This window comes from Dipodomys ordii, unplaced genomic scaffold (assembly GCF_000151885.1).
Source record: "Dipodomys ordii isolate 6190 unplaced genomic scaffold, Dord_2.0 Scaffold83, whole genome shotgun sequence".
Classification (NCBI taxonomy): domain Eukaryota; kingdom Metazoa; phylum Chordata; class Mammalia; order Rodentia; family Heteromyidae; genus Dipodomys; species Dipodomys ordii.
Window position 1 is genome coordinate 8,362,636 of NW_012267299.1, and position 25,744 is coordinate 8,388,379.

Genomic DNA, 25,744 nt, shown 5'->3' on the forward strand with positions numbered 1-25,744 from the left:
CTAAAATATGTCAATGTCTGTTAGTAAATGTGTGTTGGGAGAGACAGCACTAACTATGGCCCAGGGGTAAATATTTCAATCTACTTAAGGGACATATTATTTGACTGGAGAGTCAAGCATTTCAATAAAGGTTTAAAAATGCATTTGTTTATGAAATACCCATAGGTAGATATATTTGATAAATCTGCCCCAGCCTGTGTTTGGTCCTTCACAGGGCATTCTATTTCTAGAATCTAGAGCCCTTTAGGTATGGTGTGAAGGTAAATAAATTTTACTTTCATGTAGTTATTAACTTTCTCTTTTACTAAGTTGGTCCAATTAGTTCTAGGGTATAAAACAAGATGTCTGTAACTTACTTTGGTCTAAAATTCACCAAAAATATAGAGAACTCTACAAAGCTGACCCTATCACTCAAAGGTTTTAGTGTATCAACAAAGACTTTACCAGTTTCCCGGCAAGCTATTTCAAGGACAGGTAGTAATCATAGACAGGCATTGCGGAGCAGAATTGTAGAGATTGCATTTTTCCGGGAGTGAGTAGAGAGGCCACATGGGTCTAGTGGCTCACGTGGCACCCTGATCCAGCACACTGAGTGAGGATGTGCACCACGGAAAGAGTTCCAGGGACTTGCCATGGCGGAATATAACTGACACAGGAAGGATTCCCCAGACAGGCAAGCGAGCTCTGAAATCTCCCACACCAAAACTATCTGAATGAGCATTCCAACAGTACTATGAAGGTTATCAACAGACTAACTTTTTGGTCTAGAACAGTTTTCATTCATGACTTTAAAATAAGATTTTTATCATATCACAGGCTTTCACATGCAGCTGCTACCTCCTCTTGGTATAGCTTGGTAGAGTTAGGATACATTGTTAATAGATTCTGACAAATGTCACACAGGTAACCTAAAGATTTTAGGACAACCTCAATCATGCACTAAGATACATGTTGGATAAAGCATGTCACAACACTGGTTATGAACAACACCACTCCAAAATTAAAGTCATTCCAGGGAAGTTCAGATACTAGTAGGATGCATTTCACTTTTAAAGGAGAATATTGTATACCTGAAAGTTTATTTTTATTAGCATAGATGCAGTTAAAATGAGAAGAGTTAACATCGGCTCCTGAAAAATGACACAGGTGCTAAAGAAACAAAAGTTCTATAATTCCTCTGGGAAAGAGTCAAGTAGGTGAAATGTATATTTTTAATAGAATGTGATGACCTTTTGCATTTGAATAGTTATTTTGTAGAATTTATATTTCACACTAAAGGCATCCTAATAGTCCATTTTCAGATACAAATTTTAGCACTTATTTATTGGGAAGTAAAGGGATATTGAACTTCAAGTGACCCCAAGAAGGAGATATATCAACCTTACTTCTGATTTACCTTTACCTTGCATTTTAGTTTCTGAGATTTGGAATCTGGGTGTCCAATGAAATTTAATGAAACATAAATATTTTCTTGTCTTAGTAAGCTAAGATTTGCCCAGCAGTAGAAATTGACTACCAATTATTGTGGATTTAAAACTAAAAGTGCAAGAAGTAACATGGATATACTTAAATGTTCCAAATATTCCCTCTTGTAAATTTCATCTAGTTACTAATAATGTATGTGACCTAGTTTCCTGACTTGGAGACATTTATTCTAGAGATATTTTTAAACATATACATATTGTCATCACAATTGCTTGGCTGATTAAATTTGTGCCTGATACTTCCATGAGAAATTTCCCTCTAGTTTTGAAAAGCGTGGGGAAAAAAATCTGTAATACAATTAAAAAAAAGAGAAAGCCCACTTGTGGGCACTGTCCTTCCAAATCTGTCTGGCTGGTGCCTTCCTAAAATCCTTGCTGTAAATAAAACTGGACCATGATAAAGACCCGTATTTCTTGCCAATGCTCAGCGTAACTATTATTGTTTGCTTTTTATTTACATATAGTCTTCAGGAAAGCTAGGGCAAAATCTGGATGTTCAAGGGTTATTTCTCTCTCTCCCAAATTGCTGTGGATTCTAAATGTGGCTGACCTCTCAGCCATAAAGAGTATTTTTTGTGTAACCTAAACATGTTTAGAGATGTATAGATGGGAATATGTTTTAGAAATATAAATATTGGGGTTGAAAAATGTTAAAAATGCAAATGGTCTTTCCTCAGTTTGAGATACATTGAAATAGTACTCATGTATTAAATAAGAATAAGGGTAAGAAGGGGAGGTTTGAATAGAAGATAATTGTTGAGGAACCTGGTCTTCCTCCTACAGGAAGATGAACCCTAATAAACTTTGATGTAATCTCTATTCCAAGGATTGCTGATGGTTCCAGACAGTGATGGTGGTGATGGTGTTGGTGGTGGTGATGGGATATAAGTGTATTATGGGGGAACCAGTTATTAAGGAAATGTACCTCTCTGTGTGATCACTACTCTAGAATAGTTAGTCTGGATAGAAACAATGAAAAGAACAGTGTTTGGGTAAGTGTATCTGCTTATTTTAAACACTGTAAACTAAACATGTAGTCTTAATAAAGTTAATGACTTGGGATATCTGTAAAGGCTTTACAAACAACATATCAACTTCTTTATAGTCAGTGTGCTCCTCTGCATTCTTAGTAAGAGTGAACAATAGCTATATTTCTTAATGCTAAACTTTCCAGACCTGTCAGAGTGTCCCTAATCAAGAGCAAACTTTTGAACTGATTTTCAGCTGAGAACAGCTGAAATCTTCTCCTGCTCATACCTATTCACAATTCCTTGTGAATAGCATAATTTGAATCGGTGGCACAAAAGTTACTTGTAGTGAAATTAGTCCCAGCAGTAGCTTAACTAAGAAATTTGTTTTAAAAAAAGAAGAAAGAGCCTCAAAGACAAATAAATAACAAGTCACATGCAAGTCCCAGATGTTTATAGATGATGAACAGTCCTTACAAATTTAAGATCATATGTTTGCCACATATTAACACAGGAAATCTCCCACGATTTGAATGCATGTACAGGCCATTGACATTAAAGACTTCCTTCAAATAATTATTAGGCAGTATAAGTGAAGGCTAGTAGGCCATTCATAAATGGTGCTTCTTGGCAACCAGAGCTCCCGCCTGTGGGAGGGGCCATTAACAGCCACAGTTGGGCTGTGGGGGAGGAGGGGTTTCCTTGAGTCTTGTGCTCTGCTTTGCGGCAGTGATGGCAGGGTCGCTCTCCAAACTCTCCGACATTTTATCACAGATGATATCCACAAGGCGTTCGAATGTTTGCTTGACGTTAATGTTGTCCTTGGCACTTGTTTCAAAAAACTCAAACCCTGGAAGAAACACACAGGAACACATCCAGGTCATGTCACGTCTCTGAGACACACGCGAGTTGGTTTTAGTTTTGAATGGTGACAAGAAGGGTAGTGGGTAATGAATGGGTTGGGTTTGGGTGAGAGATGAGTGGGCACGAGGTATCATTTGAGCAGATGCCACCATCTTGATGGTCCCTGACCATGAACTGAAGAGCTAATAGGTGGGATTGGTCAGACACATTTTGTCTCCACTGACTCATTTGCTTCCAGCATAGCTGAGTCCATTTAATTTTTTTGCAAGAGTTAGTAGCAATGACAACATTAAAAACCGTCAACACCAAAATCTACCTTTCTTGTCTTTTTCTTCTACTCCTGAAACAGATAAGCCATTATGTGAACATTCTTCTGAGAAGGAGATGACTAAGTTCCAATATCATCCAGCTCTAATTTTTGCTGTCCTGACCTGTCTGAGGGAAGCTGATTCTAGTGAATTTTTTAAAGTACCTGATAGGACACAAGGTGGCACTAAAGAGCCACAGGAGTTACCTTAAGGCTGCTTCAACCTCCTTTAGATTTTTGAAGTGTTAGACTAATAGCTCTCCAAGGCTTTGTAAACCAATGCTATCTATTGGATGCTGTTTTATTCCCATAGCTGTGTTATTTATTGGCAGCAATGTTTTAAAAGCCAATAACTGGGAAAGGACACTTGATAAATTATAAACACACAGCAAAAATTGCAAGAAAGTACAACATGCAGAGACAATCTCACACTTTCCCTGATGTACCAGGTGAGGCAGCCTTGTGTGCTGCTCTAGACACATCTTATCACCCCCATTGTTTGCATTCACATTCCACTGGCTTAGCTTGCCAGTCAGTTGCCATGACAACTTTCCCACTAGGCCAGCTAGAGATTGCTCTGGTCCAGTCAGGGGATGTTGATTTAGGATGAGTTGGGCTGAACACAGAAAGGATTTTCTAATCCACATGAATTTTACACCCTATAAATCCTTCTGGTTACATCTGGTCTTATCTCATAGGAGCCACATGGATTCAGAATGATTAAATCAGCTGATTTCATCCCAGTTCCTCTTCTTCCTCAGAGGAAGAAGAATAAACAAATACTTTACCTCTATGTAAAAAATCCCCTAGCTAACAAAGAAGTAGTTAATTTCCTAACTAGTATGGAAAGATAGAAAACATAAATATAATTCTCATGAATTAAAATTTCTCATTTGGTTATGACACTATTTCAAATGATCAGCTGACTAAGCCCCAGCTTATGCTTCACTAGCTACTCTATTGTTAAAATCTATGAGAGTAATTGAGGGGGGAAAAACCTACCCCAAATCTCATTAGCAGACCCAAAGTATCTGGGTCTGTAACACAGAGATGGGGATTTCAAACTGTGGGTTATTTTGTCATTATGTCTCTCTAGACAAAATTTATGTTTATGTAGTTCTTCTATAGTCGGCACTTCCTTATCTACAAAAGAGACCACCCAGTGTCACATTTGTACAGTCTATGAGGCTAGATTCTCACCTTTCAATAGCAGATCCATACTTTAGGAGAGGAAGTTTGGATATTAGAATGATCTACATTCTACTTGCTCAAATTCCACTACTCTTTCTCAGTACTGATGCATGCCTTAATACCAACAGCTACTCCTGAAACCAAGATGTGGTATGAGGCTAGCTGAAGCCAAAACATCAGGCCTTACCTGAAAGCACAAAAGGCTTAGAGTATATATAGCTCAAGAAACAGAGCTGCTTGCCTAAGCAAGATTGAGGCCCTGAATTCAAACCCCAGTACAGCAAAACATAGACACAATATAGCAAAGAGATTGACTTGATTTAACACCGTCAGTCAACGAAACGGGACAATCTTTCACAGTATTTTAAAAAGTTTTCTTGTGTCTTGTTCTACTTAAGGTCATCAAGTTAGTCATTTTGACAGCTGTTATCTCTAAAACAATAATAGTGTTATAAAAGATTTCTGAAATTAGTCTGCTTCTCATTGACCAGTCATATAAGTTTATCACAAAACAACCTATCCAAAATTATCTTAGCATTAAAATAATCATTATTAAAGCTTTACTCTTTAAGTGTTTAGATTCAAACCATGTGGGAGGATACAATGCAGTCTATGATTCTCTCTCCAGTATCTTCATTCATCTCTCAGTGTCTTCATTCATACCCCAGTATGACTCTCTAATTTCCCTTAGTATAATGTCCTCACAGTTTATCTATACGGTAGTATTATCAAAATTTCTTCTTCTTAGGGTGGAATAATACCCCATTATATATAGATCAAAGTTGGCTGATCCAGTCCTAGTTGATGGACACTTGGCTTCGTTGTATCTTTTGTCAGTCTTTTAGTTCTATCTTTTTGTCCGTCATGCTGCTATGAGTATGAGTGCACTACAAAGGGTAAGTCTCAAGCTTTTCGATGCATAAAGCATCCAAGTACCCTGATAAAAATGTGTGTCTGAAGACCCACTCCCTTGCCTCAATTCCAGCTTGGGGGTCTCAGGTACAATTTAGAAGCTTTCCATTCATTTTGAGTGGTTCATTCATTTTGAGTGGTTCTCATGCAGGTGAGCTTCCAATCTAGGAGGTGGAATAGAGAAGCACCTAACTGTGTTCATAGATGTTCAAAGCTCACAACCTAAGTTGTAACCACAAACCAACCACCACAGCCGTTAATATTACAATTCACTGGATTTTGTGGGCCATCGTCTCCTCGTGTCTCAGTAGTATTTCAGCCTCAACAACAGCAACATAAGCTTGTTTTCAGAAATCTTTATCCTCCCATTCATCCACACCATCAATGGGAAGCCAATGTCAGTCCATGATGCCTCGGAAACCACATCTTATAAAGTGATTTTTGAATACCACTTTCAATTTACTGGACAGGAAAATGTGGCTCATCAAGATCAATGAAGGTCATTCAGCAACCTGGCTGTCAAGCTTGAGAAAGAGGTTAAATAGGTTACCCATTTGGCTTCCAGGCATGGACACCTGTCCCTCAGACTACATCATCTGCTATTAATAACTTCAGCATACACATGTCTTCATCAACTAATCAGTGAGCACTTGGAATAAGCCATAGAAACTCTGATCCTTGTTTCTTGTTCCTCCCTGTCAGAACCTTTCTAGTTTCTCCTTGGCAGAGGCCACATGGCTACAGAGGTGATAAGCATCGCCTTGTGGTCTGAACATCTCTGTTTTAGGCTTTCTCCTGCATGATTTGGAAAGGATCACTTCTACCCTTTCCAAAAGCCATCACAGGCACCCCCAGACACTGCTCTACATTGGATCTCTTAGTTTTAGGAAATGGACAAAAGGCTTGGGAAGATTTTATATGGAAAAATACATGAGCTATATTGAGGAAAGAAAGAAACTCAAAGCCAATCTTGTATCTATTTGTGTGTGTGTGTGTGTGTGTGTGTGTGTGTGTGTGTGTGTGTGTGTGTGAACATATGCATGTGTGGATCACCAAAGGAGGTAGAAAAGACAGGGTGAAAAACAGATTTCACGCAAGGCCCAAGGTGTCTGCTTCTCTATTCCACCTCCTAGATTGGAAGCTCACATGCATGAGAACCACTCAAAATGAATGGAAAGCTTCTCAATTGTACCTGAGACCCCCAAGCTGGAATTGAGGCAAGGGAGTGGGTCTTCAGACACACATTTTTATCAGGGTACTTGGATGCTTTATGCATCGAAAAGCTTGAGACTTACCCTTTGTAGTGCACTCATACTCATAGCAGCATGATGGACAAAAAGATAGAACTAAAAGACTGACAAAAGATACAACGAAGCCAAGTGTCCATCAACTAGGACTGGATCAGCCAACTTTGATCTATATATAATGGGGTATTATTCCACCCTAAGAAGAAGAAATTTTGATAATACTACCGTACAGATAAACTGTGAGGACATTATACTAAGGGAAATTAGAGAGTCATAACAAGAAAATGACTGTATGTTTCTACTTAAAGAGGTCCCTGGTGTAGTTAAATTCACAGAGATAGAATATTGAATGGAATTGGCTGCAGGCTGAGGGGAGGGAGCTAGAGAAGATGCTTAATAGGTACAGAGTTTCAGTTGTGCAAAGAGAGGAGAGTTCTAGAGACTGGTCACACAATGTTCTTAACACTACTGAGCTGTACATTTGAAAACAGTTAAGAAGACAAATCTCATTTTTATAGCACAATTTTAAAAGATTCACATAATTTCTTAGCCTTTTGGCTAAAATCAAGTACAAAAATGTTTACTATCACTACGTATTGCTGGGCATTTAAAATAATAGTGCCTCTTTGGAAAGCGGTCTGGAAGTTCCCCCAATGTTAAACAAGCAACTAACTGACTCATCAATTCTACTCTAGGATATAAATACTAGAGAAATGAATACATACAACCACATCAAATTATGTTCATAAAATTTCTATTAGTAGTATTAGTCATATTAGACAAAGAGCTCAAATACCCACCAACTGATGAACGGATAAATAAAATGTACTATAGCCATGACAAATAAGGAAATACTAGTACATTCCACAGAAAGAGTAAACCTTGGAAAGACAATGCCAAATGAAAGAAGCCAGTCATAAAAGACTACACATTATATAATTCCTTTTATATGAAATGTCCAAGAAATAGATTACTTAGGCCAAGAAATAGATTACTTTTTACTTAAGGGCAAGATAAGAAAGCCAAGGGAAAGGAGGAGTAAATGCTAAAGAACACAGGATTCCTTTCTGTAGTGATGAAAAGATTCCAAATTAGATAGAGATGAAGGTTGCCAGCTCTGTGACTGTAATAAAAATCAGTGAATCCTCTATTAGAAAGGCCTTCCCACCCCAACACAAACCCTTCATGTGGGCGTTTAAGTCTAAGCCTCTAAGCCTGTGGTGATGATAGCAGCTGATAACCAGGTAGGGCACTCCTTGGTATGCTAGTGAACCTTATGCTGTATGTATGGATGGTGGCATGGGTCAGGCTTCTGGGCACCATTCTCTACACATGGCTCCTTGAATGTGTTTTGGGCAAAGGAAGCTGTGGCGAAGTCTGCCACTTTTTCAGACTGATCGCCATAGAGCAGCAAGTAGGGCCTTTGGGACAATAGCGTGCTAATCAATGAGGTGGAAGGCTCAGGGATGTGACTGTGGTGCTTGAAGAGCATTGAAATGTCACAGAAACCCACAGAGACCCTTTTCCTCTTGAGATCGCAGTGTATCAGTGGTGATAATAACAACTCCAATAATGAACACCGAATGTCCCCTTTTCAGGCACTTTGTCCTCCCCAGTGCATGCATTCCAACTGTATAATAAATGACTCTAAATTCATCCCCACACATTAATACCTGCACTGTATTGTGAAATGCTGCCACCTGCTTTATTATTTATTTATTTCTGGGGAATAGGTCCTAAAATAATAGGAAGGTAAATTATCTTCATTCCTAATTGTTAAAAGTCTATGTTCTAAAGTTTCTATTTCCAGGCTCTCCAATAGAATCTTCTATTCCAGTTCTGCCTTGGTTTTTCTTTTTGGAGGAAGTGGATGATCTGAGCTTCAAGCAAAGGTCATTGTGCTGCTGGGTGGGTGACATTTGGGCCAGAAGGGCTAGAGGAAGGATTGCTGAGCAGCATGACACACTGTTGTATTAGCTGGTGTCATGCTGGACTCCAGCCTGCGGGACAGACTTTAGGAGGAGGAGGAGGAGTTGGTAAAAGATTGACCCACTTGCCTGAAGAAGGGCCAAAGAAAACAGGCTGAAGCTGCAGAGAAGCGAGATTAGGGATCCAGCCAAAAGCTAGTGTTGCTATTAAAAAAAAAAAAGTCAAGTACTTCAGTTCCCACATCCTTGTTAGCCAGGCATGACCAAATGGTAAGATTGTGAAACAATGCAAGGGCCATTCTGTGGCTTGGACAAACAGTGGTCCACAGAGTGGTTTTCCCCCTACCCATTCACACATCAGATTAATCTACTTCCTATCTTTCCAAAGGTCAGGTACAGCACTGCAAGGAGCTGAGTTTGCAGATGTCAAGGCTGTATAAGCGATGATTCCTCTTTCTCAGCTGAACGGAATTCAAGCTCCACAGCTTGACATTCAGTTCACCTCTGTGGACTTCCCCCAGCCAATCTGCTCCCAGACCTACACTACACTCTCACTCAACCCTCCACTTACACCAAGCTCATTCCTTCCTTGACTGGTGGTCAACCCCCACTGCATGTGAGTTTACACTTAAAGCATACCTCTTCTTTTCCCCAGTCCCAAGTCAACTTATCGCTCCAGCCAGTTTGCTGCCTTTTACACCTGGCCCCCAGATTGTAGGAAATTTAATTAATTAGGGGCTAACTTTAAAAGAATGAAGTTTTCTCTATACATATTCAGATTTCTGTGTACTTTTAAACCTTGGAATATTCAATTGAATGAACCTTTGAAAGACATGGTTGACATTTGTAGCCGGCATTCTGCAGCTGGATTTTCTCCCCAACTAACCACAGTCTCTGTCTCTGAAACATAAAAGCCCCATGTATCATGGTCATTTCTCTTTACACTTGAACTTGTGAAGTGTCTTAGCATCCACAAAAATGTTAACAGTGGGAAAAGGGAAACTTCAGAAAAAGAACTTCTTGTTTCAAGAGAAAGGAGAGAGCATTCTATTACTTTTGAAAGAAAATTCTGCTATGTACTTAATCTGCAAACATATCATGTTGATATCATAGACTTGGCTCATTTAAATTATTTGTGTCACTTGTCAGTAGATGCTTGAGTCTGAAGCCTCCGACTTAGAGCCGAGTTCCCTTAAGAGCTGTAAAGTCTTTCTTGAAAGACTCTAAGCCAACGCTTGGCACTGTGTTTTCTCCCATATATTTGGATCTTTGTTGCTGTTTGGCAGGAGGCCTAAAATTCACACAGAATTCAACATTTCAGTCATTTCAAAGTGTAAAATCCAGTGCCTTTTTGTATATTGACAATATTGTACAACCATGGCCACTATCTAATTTTAGAGCATCATCATACCCACCAATGAAACCCCTGTACTCAGTAAGCAGTTGCTCCACAGCGCCTGCCAGTCTCCCATATTAGGTGCACTTACTCCCCAGATGCATTGCACATCCCTCACAATGTTCTTCATAGCCCTTGAAATATTTAACATCGTGGCCAGCACAAGCAGCTGTCCAGCAGATGCTGGTTGATTAAAGGATTGATTGCTGTTAATTGGGAGAAGCTAGTGTGGTAGGAACAGAGAAATGGAAAGACAAAAAATGTTGTTTGCTTTGTTCATGCTTAGGAAGTGACTAAAACTGTGAGCAATTTTGTTAGCTACATTATTTCTAGGGAGTTGACCAAGCATGGAATCCACAAAATACCATTTTGGTTTTGTCCTGCAGGAAATAAATGATGTAGAACAAATCGTCCCAGCTCTATTCACCCTCGAGGAAAGACATTTCTGGGACTTTTGAAGAAATGGAGTTATTACACATCAACACTGGGACTAGTAACTTTACAGTGCTGAGAAGCCAAGTTTCTGGCAAGATTCTGGGTTTTGATAAAGAGCTGAGGATCATTTATGATGTCAGGGTGACTGTTTATGTGCAAATAGGTGCCCAGTGCTTCTTTTTTTTGTTTGGTTTTAAGAGTTTGCTTCCTTAAATCCTTATAGTTTTCACTATTTCAATAGTATTCAATAGACCATTTCCAGCCCAATCTATTTTGAATTATCAACAAAACATTACACATTTTTATTTCTATACAATTTTTAATTTGTATGGAATTTCAAAATTTTTAATTTTTCAACTTGTATAGAAATTTTAATTTATATGCAATAATATTTGCAATTAGAAGGTTATTTTTACTGTGCAGATGCATTTGAAATAAGGCAAATAATTTAATACATTTTAAAGTAGTAGGGCTCAGTTGAGATTTTATGATGATATACAAGAATGTGTAATCTTAAATATAACTAATATGTATTGAGTACTACTCTGTGCAAACTACTGTACTGATCTATTTGAATTTATTTCCAAGTTCTAGAACTAGCTATATGAAGTAGTACCTACAAGTATTCATTTTACCTTTGAGAATTATAGTTGAATCACACTTTAAGAAACCTGAACAAGAATTAAAGTCTAATTGTAAAGTTCTACTGTTAAACTTGCTTTTCCATGAGAGAGAAAGAGAGAGAGACAGGGGTGGGGGAGGGAGAGACACCAAGAGAGACAGACAGAAAAAGTAGCAGAGAATGACAGAGAAACAGAGAGACAGTCGTTTCTTCCATTTAGGAAATGGGAGTTAAGACTTTAAAATGGCAGCTGTCTTCTTGGAAATACATGATCTTCTAGAAGCTTGCAACCATTAGGTAATTCTGGGTCACCAAGATGGGTATGACTTATTTTTCTAAAATATAGAGATTTCTCTGGGCCTGTCTAAATCATAGTTAGAATAAGTGAGCTACAAGGCTTCCTTTTCTCAGATAAGCCTTTGTTCCTTGACAGAACTTGTATCTGGAAAGGAAACTATCCAGAAGCAGCTGGTTTATTCACTGAATTCTCAAACAGAAGACAAACTGAAGATAAATCTCTTTGTTAGAGTAGTCACTTCCTTGTTTAGTAAATCCACTACTGTTGAATGCCAGTTAAAGTTTAAGAGACCGAAAAGCATCTCTCTCTTATCTTTCCTCACCCTTGTGTTGTTCCCATCCCTCTCAAACCTTTAAGGTGTGTAAAATAATTTGGTATATGACAGCACAGACATGTGTGCTGCTTTCAGCCTATCTGTCTATGCTGATAATCTTTCTTATGGCACAAATGACATTATAAACCGCCCAAGTGGCCCTTGGCAGAAGAAAGGTTCCATACCCCTGGTGTACCTAAAGTGAGTAGGGAAATCTGCTCTGATGTATTTCATGGATGAACTATCATGATCGATGGGGATTACAAAACGAACACACCAAATAGTATATCCTTGGAATTTAGGATTAAGGATAAAAAGTCACTTGCAGAGAATAAAGTTACTAAATGCCACAAGGTGCATGTGATTATCCATCTTCAGAGGTAATATATTTCAACTTAATGCTAGTGAGAATAGTCCTTTCTCAAAATCAATAGAGGAACTAGAGTGTCTCCAAAATCTGCAACATAAACAGCAAGATTTCTCTCTTAGCTGTGGTCTAATAAATCATAATATTTCCAAGGTGAGACCATTCACGAGTAGAGTGTGAAGTTAGCCACATGGAGTTGAAGAAAAATAAAACCAAAGATGGGGAGGATTCACTACCAAAGGGGTCTGTAGGTTTGTGTGAATGAGAGGATGGCACATCTTAGAAAATCTGCCTGAGACGAGGAGCAAAAGTGGGATTCTGAGAATTCAAGTAAGAAGAACAACTGTGGATGACTTTATAACAGGCAGAGGACAAATAAGGCTGTGGTCAGTTAGAGGGCCGGTAGCTTTGATCCATGAAGGAAGGGCAGGATGGTCATAGGAGTCTGGAAGCTCTTAACAGGAATGTTGCATATATGTAGCTCCTAGGGAAGCTGGATTTGTGGGAATGGTGATACTCCAGGGATCAAATCTTGGTAGAAATCTGGATAATTATGAAAAACAGGTGAAAGATCACATGAACTAGATCAAGTGACTAAAGTAAGTAATGAGAAAGATAATAATTGGATAGTGTCTTGAGAATTCTTTAACTGGAGAATGTAAGTTACAGGGATACTTACAAGTAAAATAGTGGGCAGAACTCTGGGTATGAAGAAGAAACTTGGTGTCCATTCAAAGGTGTGTTGGCTGGGTGTGGTGTCATGAGCTGAATGGCCACACCATGTCACCCAAACTGAGTCATTTTGGAGACTAGAACATTATTCATGCTTCCCTTGAGGAGTGAGCATTGATTGGGACTGTCCTTAGCCACTGGTGATGAATGATCACTTTATTCATAAGGTCATTTTATTCCTTTCTGAAGAATGACTTTCTGCTGCCAGGAGATGAATTGAGATCCATAAAGTAACACATACAGGTTAACAATTAACAGGACTTTGGGAGTCAAAGATGGGGACAAGGAGGAAGTGGAATTTCCTCCCTAATATATGGCTATAACCACACTTGAACACATTGATTTATCTTATACCTCTTGGAAATGCTCAGCCAAAAAGAATGTGAGTGAGGATAAATAATGGTAGGGTAGGTGGCTGTGCTTCTCCTTAGCTGTGTGCAGCCAGGTAGTTAAAACATTTAAATAGCACTGCTGGGAATCCCTGTGGAAGCCAGAAGCTGGCAATCCCTACTCTTTCATAAACACTACAATTAAGATTTAAACTAACTTTCAAAAGCTGCTAAAAAAAACAGTCAGTGCAAATTTGGAGCAGGTGGTTTGAATTTCAAAATAAGCTTTAGGGCAATATGATATCCTTACTGGAGTTATTGATTCCTCAACCTGGCTCTATGGTGGAACTGTTTTTTCTCAGGAAAGGGGAAAATGGTTTAAAGAAAGAAGGTAAAGGAAAAGGGAAAAATCAAAATCATCTTTTATTACAGTGGGCAGGCTGAAAATGGTGTATGTCAGAGTTTACGAGGACAGCTTGAAAATGGCCAAGATAGGAGTTTGTCCACCACTAATGGCTCCTCACACTTGTCCGATTTTGGGGCTCCTGGGAGCCAAATGGCCTTTGAAGAACAGAACTCACACACAGATGATAGGCTAAAAGTCTAGGAAATGAGATTGATATAAAAATAATTTGTGTGAGCCACCAAACTATGAAACCAGTGGTGATATTTTTCTTAAGGGAAGGTTAACAATGAAGCCATAGATAGCATTGTTGGCCAGTTTTTAAGATTTGCCTTTCTTTGGCATAAACATTTCTTATGTTATACAAAAATGGAGTTAGTGGAAGCAACCTTTAAAATTTAACTGAATTTCATAGGATCTTGAAGGCAGATGGTGAAGTCAGTGTGAGCATGTTCTTTGACAGTGATTAGCAGCAGGGAGAGTTAAATTGTTACAAATGAATGGGAATATCCAATGGAAGATATAGAGAGGAGTTGTAGGCCAAGGATGGAAAGCCAAAATACAAGGGACAGAAAGACAAAGTAGAATTTATCAGAGATGAAACACATTGGGTTGACATTGGAAAGATGGTCAGAAAGTCTCAGAGTTAACAGAAAGCAGGGAGGGGGGGCGGTGCTCACATGGACCAAATGGCAAAGTGGCCAACAATTGGAAGGTCAGGAAAATGCTCATAGTATAGTCTGCCAATATGATGTTTTTGAGGAAGGCAGAATTGTCTGTCAGATTGCAGATTATCTGCAATTACTTGTCAGGACATGCATTGTAATAAACAATAAATATTTGATGAACTAAAAAAATGGATTGGTAAAGACACTTTTCCTATAATAATCTAAGGAGTTCAGCTACAACTTGGTTCCATCAAGTACCCTTATTAGTATGAGCAAATATTGTATGGAAATAATCACCCATAGTGAAGAATTAACTGAAATCAGACTGATAAAGTGGTTTTTGTCAGTCATCTGCCAAGATATGGTATGACTATTAGAAAAACAATTCCTAACCTCTGTGTGGATGTAATAGCATTTTAGTGGAATTTTACTGGTAATGAAAAAAATAAAGTGCAGATATTCACATTTAGATTCTACAAGTATGTTTTTCAAACAAATTATCTCTCTTGATATTTGTGACGTCATGAGGAAAATATGCCATACCGAAGGAGGCACATGTATTGGTTGCTAGGTTTTATTGAATAGAGAGCAGAAAAGAAAAATCAACCAAAAATCTTTGGAAGAACTTACATAGGAACATAAAACACGTCTACCTCAAAATTTTGGAAATATGCTCACATTTATGCATATCTACCAGTTGGTAGAATTCTAAATAAAGTCCCTCTTGCATGAATTTCCATCATTCTAACATCCCTTCCATAATCTGATCTTCTCAACACATAACTAATTTATTGAGTGACAAAATCAAAATGAAGCCCATCATTTGGTTCTTTTGTACCAAAAATACTGAGTGATTCTCTGCTCTGCTCTAGTCTATTTTTCTTTGAATCATACAGTTTAACACTTATTAAAAATAGATCCTGAGCCCGTATAGTAGTTTCTTTCTCCTGGCTAGGCAGGAAAGTACAGGGAGAGAAGAGATAATTGAGAGAAGTCACTGCCAATGCTTTCTCTTTGTCTTATCTTTCTAGGGAATAGAGAGGCTGCCAAGGTTTTCTGACTTTCTGAAACAACAAGGCTAGCTATCAGTATGTGACATTTTCATGGGTGGCTTTCAAAACATTTGGTGGAAGCATTCTTGTTGTTAGTGATAGCCTTCATTGAACTCATGAAGAAGCAGTGAAATTCTCTAAGTGGACCGTGTAGTTCAGTTATGTGATGAATAAGACAAACACGAGAATGCTTCTCTTCACCAATCCATGCTGCAATCCACGGCACTGAACCCAGATGACCCTTTTCCTGGTGCTCTCATGACTGGGATCAAACTTTAAAGTTGAGACAATCATTGCAAGAAGAGAGAAAAGAAGAGAAAGAGAATAGAGTAACTCTGGTCTCTAGTGAAGTTCAAATGTGTTTTGTGAAACTTCTGTTTCATTCATTTAGCACTGGTTTGCTAAATTGAATGTCTCTATCCATAAATCCAGACCAAAAAGATTTAAATGTAACTCTTGTTTGGTAAGAATCACTCTGCATGAAAAATAACTGTCCAAAGGGAGTCCTAACTCTCTAATCTCTAGTGCTATGATTATTGCCCAAATCAATTCACTCACACAATTATACATATTGCTAACTTCTCTACTCAGTTTTATCAACTTAGCCCTTTCTGTGTCTATGTTCTACTCTATCCTTTATTATAATGCTTCCTCTCCTCTTTGTAGTTATTACATTTTACTTTGGAGAGCCTTCAAGCTTCATCTTCCATTTAACCTCATCCAATCTCCATCTTCCTTCATCCCTCACTTCTTCCTTGGGGCACTGTGCATTTCTACATCTGCAGCTATCTTCTGTGCTTTGCTCATTATCTGCTTCCTACTCTCTTCCATATTAGAACCCCTCTTGGCAGTATTCTTTCTCTCCTTCTGTCTGCCTTCTCTCTTGGCCTCTGCCTTCTAGTTCATCGAGACTTCAACTGACCTGTTTGTTGTTATGTCTTATGACTTCTGCTTTCTTGTGTATATTTCTTGTCTCCGAATTTGATTGATGTAGACTTGAGATTAAAGATCACACTTTTCAGATCCCCTGATGTCTGGCACAATAAATGGGGTCTATAATAGGTGTCTCATAAAAAAAATCTTGAATTTACCTGTCAGTAATCCCTCCTTCACATTTGAAACTCTATCCTACTCACTCCAGCATTTTTCTCTTCAGACACAATGTTTTATTCCTTAAATTCCTGGATATTTCTAAAACTCTCCCATTTTATATTATCTATATAGACTTGGTTAAGTAGGCATAGGTAATTAAAAGAAAATAAAGAGATTGAACTTTCCAAAGCTATGTAGTAGTAATACAGCACAGCAATGATGTTGGAGGAACTAGAATCTAAGGTGTAACCTGTTCTGTGCCATTACCTTTTCCAACTGGAACATGAGAACAACATAATCATGCAATAAAGTACTCATCTAATGCAAAATAATGTGTATGGAAGAAAAAAAAGAAATAGTGAGAAAGGCAAACCTGAACTTCTCCTGGAATAAGGATTTGCATATTTTGTGTGAGGATCAAAATTTGGTGCGCAATTTTTACTTTTGTAATCGTTCTTGAATTCTACTGCTAATACAGGAAATCAAAGGAAATGCACTGACCACTTAGGGAGGGGTGTTGTTTTTCAGTATACACACACACACACACACACACACACACACACACACACACACACACACACCCTCACAGAGCTGGGATACTGTTTAGTGTTACGGATAATCATGAAACACTTTCATGTTTCTTAATCACTTACCGAGCTGTTCTCCTAAATGTTGGCCTCTCTCAGTTGAGATGACCCGTTCATCTTCCATGTCACATTTGTTCCCAACCAGGATAACCTGGGCATTATCCCAAGAGTATGTTTTGATTTGAGTTGACCTAAAGAAAAATAACAAGCACAAAATTATCAGAGGAAAACAGAGCATCATCCCATGGATGATGATAACAACAAAAAGTGAAGTCCCAATGCCTGACATTTAGAATTAATTAGTTCAGTACATTTCTACCCTTTAGGTTCTCAGCAGGGATTATAAGTAAAAAATCAGAACAACATGATGCAGTATAGCTCAGTAGAGCATGTGGTTGGCATATGCAAAGCACTGGGTTCAATCCACAGCTCCAGGAAAAAAAAGGCAACATAGTGTTGTGCCAAGAATTATGTTGTGTTTGGTAAGGCTAGTACTATTTACCTTCTCTTTGTTCTGTCCTTGCTTTCCTTACCTTCAGTGCTAAGTTGGCTAACCACCCAGGTTTGTAAAAAGTGCTCCAAGTTTTGCAGTAAAAATTGCATGTCTTAAGAAACCTCTCATTTCTTGGCAAACTAAAATGGTTAGTTACCCTATTTACAGACAGTCATGCTATTTCTAGATTTTAACTTATAGATCTACTTGCAAGTGAAAGCAAAAAGTCACTTTCTCTTTCCACGATAACAAAGAGATAAGATGATTGGATTTAGGACTCTGAGGTAATGACATTTAAAAAAAAAAAAAGGAACCTTAGAGACTAGCATACCTTATATCTTTTTTTTTTTTTTTTTTTTTGGGCCGGGCGGGGGGCCTGAACTCTGGGCCTGGGCGCTGTCCCTCAGCTCTTCAGCTCAAGGCTAGCGCTCTACCACTTGAGCCACAGTGCCACTTCCGGCTTTTTTCTTTTTGCTTATGTGGTGCTGAGGAATCGAACCCAGGGCCTCAGGCATGCAAGGCAAGCGCTCTACCACTGAGCCACCTTCCCAGCCCCACCTTATATCTTTTAACAAAAAGTTTTCAGTTAACTAATACAAAAATAGAGTGGGGAGCTATTTTAGAAACAGGACACCTGCAATCTAGAATAAGCTTTCAGTATGGGTCATGACACAAATAAGCAACTTCTGCTTTTCTAACTGAGATAATAATTATTATTTGTAGGTATTGTTCTAAGTGCTTTATGTGTGTCATACTATGTGTGTCACACTAATTCAATCCTTAGAATAACTCAAGGAGGACATAGTTGTTCCCATTTTACAGTTAAGGAAAACGAGGCACAGAGAAATAGAATAATTTGTCCAAGCTCACACTGCTAGTAAAGTGGAACCACATCCAAGCAGTATGCTTCTCTAGCCTGGGTTTTAAATCCCTTAGCACTTCAGTACTGTTCACTCGAAGTGTGAGAAGTAAAGTTCTAATGTGTTGTCATCTAGAGAGGAAGCTGTGGTCTTGAATCCTTCCTTTCTGTTATTTGAGAGTAAGTTCCAGGAGCGAAGGGAGAGACATGTGCTCAATGGGTGTCCAGGAGAAAGATGTTGGAAAGCTAAACAAATGATTAAAGTTGGAAGGAATAGATTTGTAAAGTGTCAAAAACAAAAAAAAAGGCCTGGGGTTGATTTTCCTAACAATTGACAAGTCCTCCAGGACTATTTAATAGAAAACAGAGCTGAGCTGTTCTCCATGGGAAGACAGAATAAAAGGTAAATCGTTTGAAATGGTAGCAGGACAACTTTCAACTAGATGTGCTCACGACATCCAGGAGTCACAGCACGTTTTATTAGAAATGTATGAGAGAGAAAGGAAGAAAAAAAAAAGGAACGTGTGAGAGATAAAACCTTTCTAATTCTAATAGTCAATAATATATTCCTTTAGCAACAGTGGGATTTGGCACGAATCCATGGACTGGATTTAAAAAGAGACAGATTCTAAACTACTTTTTCCTCATTATATTTTATGGGTGGAATATATGAAAAATGATGAATTTAAGAATAAAACATATCTCATATCTGGATATAATTTAAATCTTAAATACTAATGTCTTTATCTGAAGGATCTGAAATCTGATTAAATTTCCTCATGTAAATTAAAAAAACATCTATCCTTCTGCTCCGATAGGTCTCGTAAGCCAGAGAAAACCAATACTTGAAAAGACCGTAGGCCTTTTCTTGTTAATGGAGCATTCAAATCCAGGTAGCACGGCTGAAAGTAGAACAGTGTCACAGTTACCAAAGGAAGGACTTGGAGGGCAGGATGTGAATGACATGGATTCCTGAGTTTCCTATGGAAAAATGTTTGCTAGGACAAATGCAGTACTCCTCTGGCCTAGACACTGTACTACACTCTTGGAAACTCAAAGAAAGCAATGACCTTGAGTTCAAGAAGGCACAAAACTCAGCACTCACTTGCTGGTCTGTGACCTTTCACCCAGCTAATAGAATAGAATTCAATTCTTGACTTTATCATTAGAGATAGAGGTATCTAAGTTCCTTGGACTTAATGTCCCATTGGGTATTGAAAATACTCCTATAGGTTTTCCATTTTCCCATTCACAACATCCACCGTTCCATAACAATTTATATAGAAATATATAAAAACAAGAAGATGTCTTCTTTAGCCATGAAGTTATCAGAACTATCCTCCTTCCCATTTGTTCTCACATAACAAGTATTTTGATATAACCTACTTGTCTCTTCAAGATTGCCAAGAAAATAATATAAAATAGACTTTTCCTACAATTACTATAGAATTTTAATGAATCATTATCTTGAAAGCTTGAAGACCCAATGGAGACTAGTTTCCTTTTCAATGGAATAGAAATTGGGGCCTCTGTGTTGAGGTGATGGCATTTGCCATCAGAATTGACTAATATCTGGGTTGTAAGTGTTCCTAATATGGCTTTGGTTTCTATTGCTCTGGACCTCAGCAGGCTATTCTCCATCAGCAGGGGAAGGTTTAGGCATTGCAAGGGCTGGTAAGATCAGATGCCATAAATGATATAGTAACACTTAATCTTATAATGATGAAGACTGAAACAATAGAGCAAAATAAACTATGTCATAATACTGTTCAACATACTTGTTAGTCTCTTCAGCTTTTGGACGTTTTAAAACTTCTTTCATGTATTTTGAATGATTCATTAATTCTTTTCAGTTTAGTTTTTTTTGCTTAGTTCATGATAGATAAGCACCTTATCTATCTATCTATCTATAAGCACCTGTTTCAATAGTAAAGGTATATACTTTATCAGCTTGTGAGTCCCATATGGTACTACCTTATTAGTTTCAAGAAAATATGTATAGTCACTACTATACAACAGATATTCTTATTAGTAATCCATCATTTAAATTACAAATTCATATCCCTTTCTGTATACTTAAAAACTTCCTGCTCATATACCAACCGTTGTATAGTCCAACTGAAGTAACAATAATATAAGCAGGCATCCCTTGCCAAACATTGCAATGTTTGGTATTGCTGCATAGTGAGGACAGTAAGCTATTATTGATAAAACACATCCTTATGTCAGAAATATAACAGGAAAAATTGTGCATTTTAGCTTCTGTAAAACACTAATATGTACTTGGTATTTCTCTCACCATGAAGACCTGGTCAATCCAGGAGTTGAGGTTATTCCCTTAAGCCAGGAAAACATGCAGATGAAGATGTATGACTCACAAGTTGAGAAAGACTCAAAGGTTTGCATGTTTAATCTACATTTTGTACTATGAATTTAGATTAGCAGAATGTTCATAGATAATAATCTGATTCTCATTCCTTCCAATATAGGAGCATGACAATTTATTTAGCCAATTTTAGAGAAAGCTACTATTAAATGCTACTATTTTCATCTTTAAAATGAGGCTGGCACACTACTTACTCCTCTCATAGGACAGATATGATTTTAGATCAGGACACACTACTTTTATTTTTTTAATTTGCACACATTTCTTTATAAGTAGAACACATTATTAATCCCAGCTTGAGGATACAGCTGTTTTACTTCTCAAATACCATTCAATTCATCTTTTTAAATATTTATAATCTAATCTGAATGACAGTTGGATTTTTAAAATTAAAAAACTTCAAAATTTTGTTTTCAATTCATATCTCTAAGCTAATGTTGTAGATAACGAGTTCCTTTTGGGGGGGGAGGGAGAAAGGGTTACTGGGGATGGAAGGGCCTTGTGCATACCAAGCACTTGCTCTACCACTGACTGATACCAACTTCCCTGACAGAAGTAAATTTTTAGTGGAGAGTAAATAGCCTTCCTCTGTTTATCTACCAGGACTATAGAACATGTTTGTTGAATAAGTCTCCCTTTCATGTGGCATTTGTATGTATTTACTTTTTCTTTTTTTTCTTTTTGGTTGTGTCTTGTAAAATTTATTTGAAGAATGAATTTCCAATCAACTAATTAGAAGGAGTACAATTTCTTCTTACACATTTAAAGAAGGTCACTGTCAACAAATAATATACATGTGAAAATATGATTTATTTCTGAATCACAGCAAAAAATCCTTTGGGATTTACTGTTCTATCTCCACAAGATTAATGGAATCAGAAACCATAAGACGGTCACCATGGTTACTCGACAAATTGCAGTTCTCTCAGACATTACCAGTAGCAGATGGAAGCTACTAAAATACCCATCATTTACCTGACACTTAGCTAAAACAAAGGTACCCCAAAACATCCTTGAAAATACATGTTAATCTCAAAATTATCACCATTTCGGAATCTGGTCAAGTACAAAAGTAGAGTTTCACAAAAGATGGGGTGGGACACAGGGAAATGAAAAAACTTTTGATATTTTATAAAATTCTACATGGAATAAAATAACTGAAGTCTGGTGAGATGTAAATAAATCAAATTCATATATATATATATATACACACACACACACACACACACACACACACACACATATTCATTCTCTCCTAGTCTAGTTATGTAAGTAACTTCCTATGAGTCTGTCCTCTTCTCACAGAGAATAATAGACTCTTGTTTTGTCACAATGTTTGAAAATAAGGCCTACAAAATGGGCCCCAATGATCTAGAAAAAGCAAGTGTGTTCTATAGTCTGATTTGGCTGTATATGGGGGTAGGGAAAATGAAGTATGAAAAATCATAGGACTTGCTTTTTCTAACTCACTGAAACTCAGATTGTAATAGTAACCTCTTCTTTCTGGGAGCTAGTATTTCTAAACTGCATTCATTTTTTTTATTCTCTTTAACACTGACTTTTCAGGATGGCAGTAAACTTTAAGTGTGTAGCCAATAGCCTTTCAATGACCTTGGCATATACCTTTCTAGGTTTAATCTCATTTTTACCCTCTCTCCTTCCAATTCAAATACAAGGTTATTATTTTCTTTAATTTTTCCACACATTCTGCATTTCCACACACTATGGGTGGTGGTTTCAGTTTGATGAGTCTTAACGTTAATAAAATGTTAAAACTCATCGTAAGAAAAAAGAAGCACAGATTACAAATACAGAATTAGGTACGAGGTATGCTGCTGGTGCTTTGTCCCTGTCCCCCAGGCCTGATCATGCTGTGCTTGCTGGCTGTCTTCCAACTGTCTCACAGCTTTTTCCAAAGAAATGTAAGAGTTCTCTACCCATCAGGGAAAGCCCAGATATAATGAGGAAATAACACACCCAGGAACGAACTCACCTATGGAAGGCCAGGTGGCAAGGGAAGAGTAACTTTATGGCCAACTAATGAATTTTCCTGGACACTGCCATACTTTCCCAAGTTCTTCTGATAAAACGGATTTGAAGGAACCAGAGCGATCTGCTTTCTATCTGCCTTTGTAATTTCTCTATTAAATGTTTTTTTAATAACATTTTTATTGATTGTCAACAGAATGATTATATAATCTCCCTCTTCTGCCTCTCCTTCCCCTCACATAGAGATACACACAAAATCTAACCTTTAAAAATGACAGTGTTTTTAAAATTAACAGGGCAAAGAGATTTTGTCCTTGCTGAGAACTCTGGCCTCAGAAAAGCAGAAAATATGAAAAGGGCAAGCCCGACAGTTGCCATTTGCCCTTGGCTGCAGAGAACAATTGATATTCAGTCCTTGTGCTCTTACATCTAAAAATTCAGCCTGTAATAGGCCCAGCTGAAGGCTGTGCACAGAAATCATAGCACTTTTCCTACAACACTTTATCACACTGATAGAAGTGGTCATCAAACCTAGGTCCAACTCCAATTCTCCAAGTATGTGTTAGTCTTAATCTGAACTTGATTAGAAAGATTATATTTAACTGTATTCTTTGAATACGGAAAAGGCCATTGGCATGACTGTTGTTATGGGGAGATGGAAGCAATCCACTATCTAACTAAGGAAGCAAGCAAACTACAAGTGATATGAGAAATGTAACAAGTACAATAGAATGTGCTGCTTTGCATGTATTAGCATTCTTTTTTATTTAATTTAATTTAATTTAAATTTTATTGTAAAGGTGATGTGAAGATGGGTTACAACTACAGAAGTAAGGTAATGAGTACAAAGGGTAAACCAATGAACAATGATACTAACTAAACACTATGTTGGAACTTGGGGAAGAGGGGAGGATGTGGGGAAGTGGGAGAAAATGAGGGGGTAACACTGTTCAAAAAGAAATGTACTCCTTACCTTACTTATGTAACTCTAGCACCCATTTTTGACATATACACATGCCCTTTGATTACTTCAGGAAAAACTGTCCAATATCAACACGTTTCCTGAACGGATCATGTTATCTAGCAATGATTGGATTTCAAATGAAAACAAAGCAAAACCCTCCTCCCAAAGCCAGAATCATTTCTAAGGAAAGAAGGTGGGGGAGAGAGGTAAGGAGGAGAGAGAAGGAAAAGTGGGGGGAAGGAGAGAGGGAGAGGACCAATACAAGTGCTCAGCTTCCTTCCTAGTATTTTCTATGCACAATCATCTGTTTATTTGCTCTTGAATTTGTTTCCTGCCTCTTGGGCTATGCTGTGTATGTGCATGGCAAGGGCTGGCCCTGCTAGAAGGCATTGCCAGCTGTTTCCAACAGGAGGCACTAGCAAGAGGAGGAACCTCCCGCCGAGGTTCCCGCTGGCTTCCCTAGGAGGGGTGGCTGGTCTTTCATTCTGGGGTTTTTACTAAGCAGCTCCAGCTTGTGGATTTTATGTATATCACAAAAGTGTATACTATTTTGTTTCTCAAACTATGATGGGGGGCCTTCAACTGTCACAGGCCATTTAAAATGGAAGAACAACAAATAGTACAGTAGGTGTAAGGTTTGAGGAGAGGAAAGAACACGCAGGAGGAGGTAAAGGTGAAGAAAGAAAAGTTTACTGGGGGAAGTTCCCCGGGCGAACTCTTGGTTGAGATCAGAGAGGTCGCACAGACTCGGGTTGTAGCAGGGATTATATGGCTGGTGTCAGCAAGAACTTTTAGCACCCGTAACTTGTTTTGCGAATTTGAGCAGTTTCGGGCTAGTGCCCCCTAAGAATGATTGGGACAGGTGGTATATAATTGGGACAGGTGGTGTATAAAAGGAAGTGGCTTTTCTCGGCTGCCTCTGCCCTCCAGTGGCCTGTCAGTAGGTATAAACTAGAAGTTCTCCTCTCATAATTTATAATTGTTGCGCTACTATTTAGCTAAATAAGCTCTGAATTACTTACATAATTTAGATTCATTTTAGTGAAATTTGGCAACGATTATGAAACATGTCTTAGACAGCTCAGGTCGTTCTACCAAAATATTATAGACTGAGGAGCTTACACAGTAAGAACTGATATTTCTCAGTTTGGAGTCTGTGAAGTACCTGCAGAATCAGCTCACGTTGATTGTTCATAGTTTGCACAGGTAAGATCTTCATGGATCCTCACATGGTGAAGATCTCTCTGACTCTCTTTCTGTCTTCCTTTCATTTCTTCTAATTAGGGCAAAAACTTCACAATGGCAGGGGGTCTATCTAAACCTAATTACCTCCAAAAGGCATAAACCCACAAATCATCACACTGAGGATTAGGAACTCACCATATAGATTTTGGGTAACCATCTCCATTCATTTTCAAGTTTAAAGATCAATTAGGGACAAATACGAAGTTGTTAATTTTTATTTTATTTTTAGAATTTTCAGTTCTCACATTTTTTCCTACCAATCGTTAACTTTAAAATATACTATGAGGGGGCTGGGAAGGTGGCTCAGTGGTAGAGCACTTGCCTTGCATGTCTGAGGCCCTGAGTTCGATTCCTCAGCACCACATAAGCAAAAAAAAAGCCGGAAATGACGCCGTGGCTCAAGTGGTAGAGCGCTAGCCTTGAGCTGAAGAGCTGAGGGACAGCGGCCAGGCCCAGAGTTCAGGCCCCATGACCGGACCCAAAATAAATAAATAAATAAATAAAATAAAATATACTGTGATTCAATGTCATATTTTTCTCATTTGTTAGTTTGTGTTTATTCTAGTATTTTATTTTCCTGGGAAATAAAGAGCTTTCAAAACTAGAACTCCCT

The 25,744-nt window shown here is 38.1% G+C and overlaps 1 protein-coding gene across 2 annotated transcripts in view; it reads right to left on the reverse strand.

Moving 5' to 3' along the window:
* Window positions 1-2,881: 2,881 nt before the first annotated feature.
* Rab3c (RAB3C, member RAS oncogene family) overlaps window positions 2,882-25,744 on the reverse strand; it is a 214,352-nt gene continuing 191,489 nt past the window's right edge. Inside the window, exons 4-5 of one of the 2 annotated variants that reach the window (XM_013025246.1) lie at window positions 17,262-17,386; window positions 2,882-3,302 (exon numbers count right to left, since the gene is read on the reverse strand). In XM_013025246.1, the coding sequence (XP_012880700.1) occupies window positions 3,115-3,302; window positions 17,262-17,386 (313 nt within the window). In that variant the 3' untranslated portion in view covers window positions 2,882-3,114. The remainder of the gene's footprint in view (window positions 3,303-17,261; window positions 17,387-25,744) is intronic. The other variant, XM_013025247.1, reaches the window with a different exon arrangement.